We start from the raw sequence: 5,567 nt of genomic DNA on the forward strand, positions 1-5,567 counted from the left end.
GCTACTGTAGTGACTAGCCAGCTATTAACAGAGCAGGAGATTAGACATTCTAAATTAAACAGAATTTACAATGAAGGAAGTGTAAACATTAGATAACTTTTTACAGGAAGTGTTTAGGAAGACCGTGTAAGTCAACTGCAGAGAGGTATGCCAGGGCTGCATAAACAAAGTGATTTAACCTCTAAATGGCACAGAATTGAGCAGTGAGACTGCAGGGACAAAACTAAGGTCACTACCCATTTATGCAAGTTACATGTAGTGTCATGAAAAGCATTTATTATGCACAATGAATAGTCTCCATGTATTATTGTGATGTGTGTTCTAGGACAACTTGTGTGCTACTCATAGTATCCTGCATATACGATGCACAAGGCAAACAGAGAGTTATTCTGGAACAAATATTCTGCATAGGTGTCTGAGTTTGGACTCCAGACACTCCTGCTGCAGCAGGACAATGCCCTCGGTGACACAGGGCCCAACACCACATAACATACAAGCTTATATCTCTCATAATCTAACTCCCTGACTGCTCTCTTCACCAGCTCTGCCAGTTCCAATGCCCTCTGATGACTGTTTGTGGCATCATATATGCTGTCCTGTAGCTGGTTGTCCAGAACAGACTTGATGACTTTAGATGCTTCTTCAGCTGAAAAACATCTCCTAGGCTGTGGCTGAAGATCCATTTCGAAGGGGATGACATTGGCCCGAATGGTCTCCATGGCATCAGGTCCTAGACGACTTTGTGATTTGGCATTATCCTGAATGAAAGTCTTCTTTTTTGGCCCTGAAGCCAGACCTCGTTGACGACTAAGAATCATTGAGGTCTCCAAATCATTCTTCTTCTGACGCGGTTTTGCTTTGGGAAAGATCCAGCGCTTCATATCCACATCCTGGCCTGGTTCCATCTCTCAACTAAACACATGGAGGACTAATTAGAGCTTGGCAACTTTTTTTTAATCAGGCAAAAATGCTGTACCATAAACATATCTGTATAGTCCAATGTTATAGTAATTTATTAGTTACATTTTGTTTACATTTCAGTCATGTCTGGTCTAAATGTAGATATTTTTTATGTAGGTTTAAAGGGATACTATAGTGCCAGGAATACAAAACTGGGTGCCTACAGTGTCCCTTTAACGACAACCATGTTTTAAGCTTTAAGTCATGCAGAGATCATCAGTGAATAAATTATATACCAACTCAACAAAAGATAAAATATATTGTAAAATATTTGAATAAATAAAAACAGTCAACGTTGTTCTCTAAACTATGAATTTTAACAAACTGTCATCTAAATGACATAATATAGGCTAAATCAGACAAACTGTTACTGTAACTATAACGGAGTTGGAGAATTTCTCCAAACCAGCTGTTTGCCTAAATGTTACCAATTAAATTTCAGTTTGCTACAATGTGGACTTTGGTGAACAAAACGTGACAATGTTATTCATTAAACTGTAAAAAGTTGATATTTGACAATGGAATTGCAAATGTTAGGCCAAAACACTCAAGCTTGAAAACAAATATGTTTGGTAATTGTTCCAGTTTAGCTATTTTGGCCTATATTTTGTGAACTCTTGTTAATTTTCTCCAGTTCCTAGTTTAATAATAAGCCCCATGGAATGCACCAAACTATAATAATAATAATAATAATAATAATAATAATAATAATATAGTGTAATAGGCAGGAATCCCATTACTAGCAGTAGCGAAGCTACTGCAGGTGTTGCTACACCGGGGGCCCTCAGGCTGAGGGGGTACGTCTGGTGTTCCATGCACTCAGGGCCACCAGATAGGAATGTGTCTTTAGGGGTTCCTTTAAGCCAGAGCTGGGAGAAAGTTTGAGCTGGTCACTTCCTACCAGATACACGGCAGCTGTGCAGGAGGACAAGAGATGAGGGTAAAAGACAGAGGAGAAGGTCAAGAGCAGGTGAGCTTGAACTGGGAAAGTCTGCCCCTTACATCCAACAGCATTAACCAGCAGATCTTACTAGACCCCAGAGAAGCCACCCTCCTGCACCCAAAAGTAGGAAACAGGTGGGTGGCTAAACAGGTGTACATTTAGATCTGCATCTGGGTCAGTGTGTCTACATGTATCAGTGTATATGTGCATGCATTTCAGCATTCAAACACCAATACTACAGACAAAGGCAAACCCTGCTTTCAAATAGCAACAGTACATAAAAGCAACACTACACACAAGCACACTTAAATTCAGACACACACATACTTAGTGCATCTTTTCAGTGTTCCCCTAATTTCATAAACCTAAATAGGGTGACAGGGGCGTTGCTAGATTCCAGAAACACTTGCTACTTAAACCCAAAGCAAAGCTTTATGAACCCTAAGCAAACAAAGAAGTGGGAATATGTCATAAGCTATCCCTGCCTTTTAATGCAATATTACCAGGCTTTCCAGCTAATAAAGTGTTGTACATTAAAGTTCTGTTCTCCAGCACCCCATCTCAAAAGTCACTTAGGGGCAATCCCCTTCCACCTTAAAAGTCTTGCAGAGCACTATATACTAGTGATACGTTTTTTGTTTTTTTACATCAGGCAGCTGCTTGATGTACAATTAAAATACATTTAAAGAAAAACAATACACTAATATATTTTATATGGTTAATTTATGTTGGTTTAAGGTGATTTTATTTGTTTTGTTTCATTCTTGAATTTTCTTGAATTTTCCCACTAACATGAGTTTAGAACACTTAATCAAGAAAATATCTTCAGAGATGGGTAGATTGGATTTTACTAAATGGAACCAGACTGATCATGTTCTGAGTACTGGCTTAGTTGGGTTACAGCAGTGTTGTGAGAACATACATTGTGTCCAAGCTTTTGAGCTAGTCTCGGAATCTTGTTAATTATAGGTAGAATGGTAAGAAGCTTATGACTTTCTTTAATATATTGCTATACATATTTGCTAAAAAAAAAATATTTCCGCTCTCTCATCCACATAAAATGAATCACAGCTGTTTATTGATAATTCCATATAAAGAACCTCCCATTCCACTTTAACAATATAAATATAGTCTGTATATGGACTTAATTCCGCTAACGCTCTCAGCTAGTAAATGATGTTCAAACTTGGACAGACGTTATATTACTAACGTAGTATGGAAACGTACACTTTGGCGACATCACAGAAGACTGATCACCGTGTCTGCCTGATGGACTAAACAATTTGGTTGTTTACTGTGGGAAGCACGTATGATGCACTATTATTACTACAACACACTGGAATGGTCATGGTGCATAGGGTGCCCCTTTAAATGTTACAGCAGCTACAATTACAAGTCGCTAACATTCAAACTTTGTGGCACGAAAACATTTGTGAGCAGATAATTTTATTGCCAGCCATTTCAGACATATAATCTCTTGCTGGTATTAGGTTAACCCCTTAAGGACCAAACTTCTGGAATAAAAGGGAATCATGACGTGTCAGACATGTCATGTGTCCTTAAGGGGTTAAAGGAACACTCCAAGGAACTATAACCATATGCCAGAGCCCTGGTGTCCCTCCCCAATGTAAGTAGTCAAACTGTTTTAGAATGGTTTGACTTTTACCTGGGGTTTGCTGAGCATCACTCCCTGCTTCTGCTGATGATGATGGACAGCCAGAAGCTCCTAAGCAGGAGCTTACTTTAGCCCTACTGATGTAACACATGCAATGCAGGGCTAACTCATTGGCTGGGAGTGTCAGCTGATCACTCTCAGACAATGAGCTAAGTCCAGCACTGCAGGGTTAAAGGAACACGCCATTGCCAAAATACAAAATTAACAGAAATCACTGCTTAGTACATATATCGCAATTAAAAGCTTACATACCTTTAAAGGAACACTATAGCGTTAGGAATACAAATATGTATTCCTAACGCTATAGAGCCCTAGTCACCGTTTAGGTGACTAAGACCCTGTTCCGCAGTGAATAAATGGTTAATTAAGCAATTTATTTGCTTACCTTAATCCAGCACCGGGCTCCCTCGGCGTTGGTGATCCCTCCTCCTCCATCGACGTCAGCTTCCGAGTGGAGCTGAATGGGCATGCACGGCCGGAGGCGCGCACATTCAATCCTGCCCATAGGAAAGCATTACTCAATGCTTTCCTATGGGGATCTTTTTCGACGCTGGAGGTCCGTGAGGACATAATAAGTGCGATTTACTCCGTGTAAATCGTGGAAGCGTAAATCAGGGAGACAGCCACTAGAGGCTGGATTAACCCTGCAGTGTAAACATAGCAGTTTTTCTGAAACTGCTATGTTTTCAGCTGCAGGGTTAAACCTAAGGGGACCGGGCACCCAGACCACTTCATTGAGCTGAAGTGGTCTGGGTGCCTATAGTGGTCCTTTTTATTATGTATTTTGTTCATTGAGGTTTATCTAAAAACAGCTTGCAAAAGTTGTAGTTCTACCTTTGCTAGCCCTCTCCTTCTAACCAGACTTTCTGTGACTGTCCAATAACAGACTTCCAAACGCAGCTTAATGAGATGTCATTGCAAGGCAGGTGCTCTGAGCATTTGCTGCCTCTTCAGTTTAGCTCTATGGAGCTAACCAAGTCAAAAGGAAACATTACCTGTTGCCTGATTCAAAGCCGTGTGGGTGTAACCAGGTTCATTTATAAAAGTGAGAATTTCTATTGAAATCTGAACCCTTTGCAAAATGAAACAGAGGACCCACTCTTCACACATATAACTTTTCAGAAAGCTAAAGTGTTTCAGGGGTCTGGAGTGACCCTTTAACTCAGACAGAGCTGTAGTGGTTATGGTGCTTGGAGTGCTCTTTTAAGACAAGCCTGGAAATGAGCCCACGCTGTGTCTTCAAGTTACAGAAATGTGCAAATATCACTATTTAAATTCAAAGACACAAGCATCATTTCCGCCTACGTTGTAAACATGGATCTGAGATCCATATATTATCCATAAATAATGAATATTTTGTATTATAAGGAATGCAGGTAAATGATATAAATATATATTAAATTATTAAATAAAAAATGATTTCAAGGGACTAAGAATTAGTGAATGATATGACATGCATATTTAACAGGTATGCTTGTAGCTACGTTTCTATAAATGTAGAATTGTCTTTCGTTATAAGAGATGACTGGAGAAAACTAAGGGTTTTATTTTTTGAAGAGAAATCCTGGACCAATGTTCTAAAAGTGGAGTATGTAACAGTTCCACAGGTATCCTTATTATGGCCCTACATATGATCTATAGAAATCTCTGCCAGTGTGTGTGTAAATGTCTACATCACTTTGCACCGTCTCCCTTGGTGTTTGCAATTCCTGTGACAAATAATTGGTTAAGATATTAGTGAGAAAATAAATCATTTTTGAGGTTCTTATACCTTTTACGGGATCAATATGTTACGCCATATAAATTGCTGTCTGTATGAGCCGGCAGCTGTCTCTTCCTCAGTTGTCCTCTTGATAATGCTATGTTGTAGTCTTCTTTAATTTGTCCACTCTATCCTTTTGCCTTCTCTGGACAATCTTTAATCCTTTGTTTTCCGCCTGCTCCTCAGTCACTCGTTTTCTGGCAGTTTTCCCTTCATTTTTCAAGCAA

At 39.4% G+C, this 5,567-nt stretch overlaps 1 protein-coding gene across 1 annotated transcript; it reads right to left on the minus strand.

The window, feature by feature from the left end:
* Positions 1 to 5,567, minus strand: LOC134568674 (dynein light chain Tctex-type 5-A-like). Its single transcript, XM_063427325.1, has 2 exons — positions 5,350 to 5,567; positions 1 to 912 (listed from the first exon to the last, which is right to left on the minus strand). Exon 2 carries the CDS (start codon positions 903 to 905, stop codon positions 339 to 341), a length of 567 nt encoding a protein of 188 aa, XP_063283395.1. The 5' UTR covers positions 906 to 912; positions 5,350 to 5,567; the 3' UTR covers positions 1 to 338.

This window comes from Pelobates fuscus, chromosome 7, assembly GCF_036172605.1.
Source record: "Pelobates fuscus isolate aPelFus1 chromosome 7, aPelFus1.pri, whole genome shotgun sequence".
Lineage (NCBI taxonomy): Eukaryota > Metazoa > Chordata > Amphibia > Anura > Pelobatidae > Pelobates > Pelobates fuscus.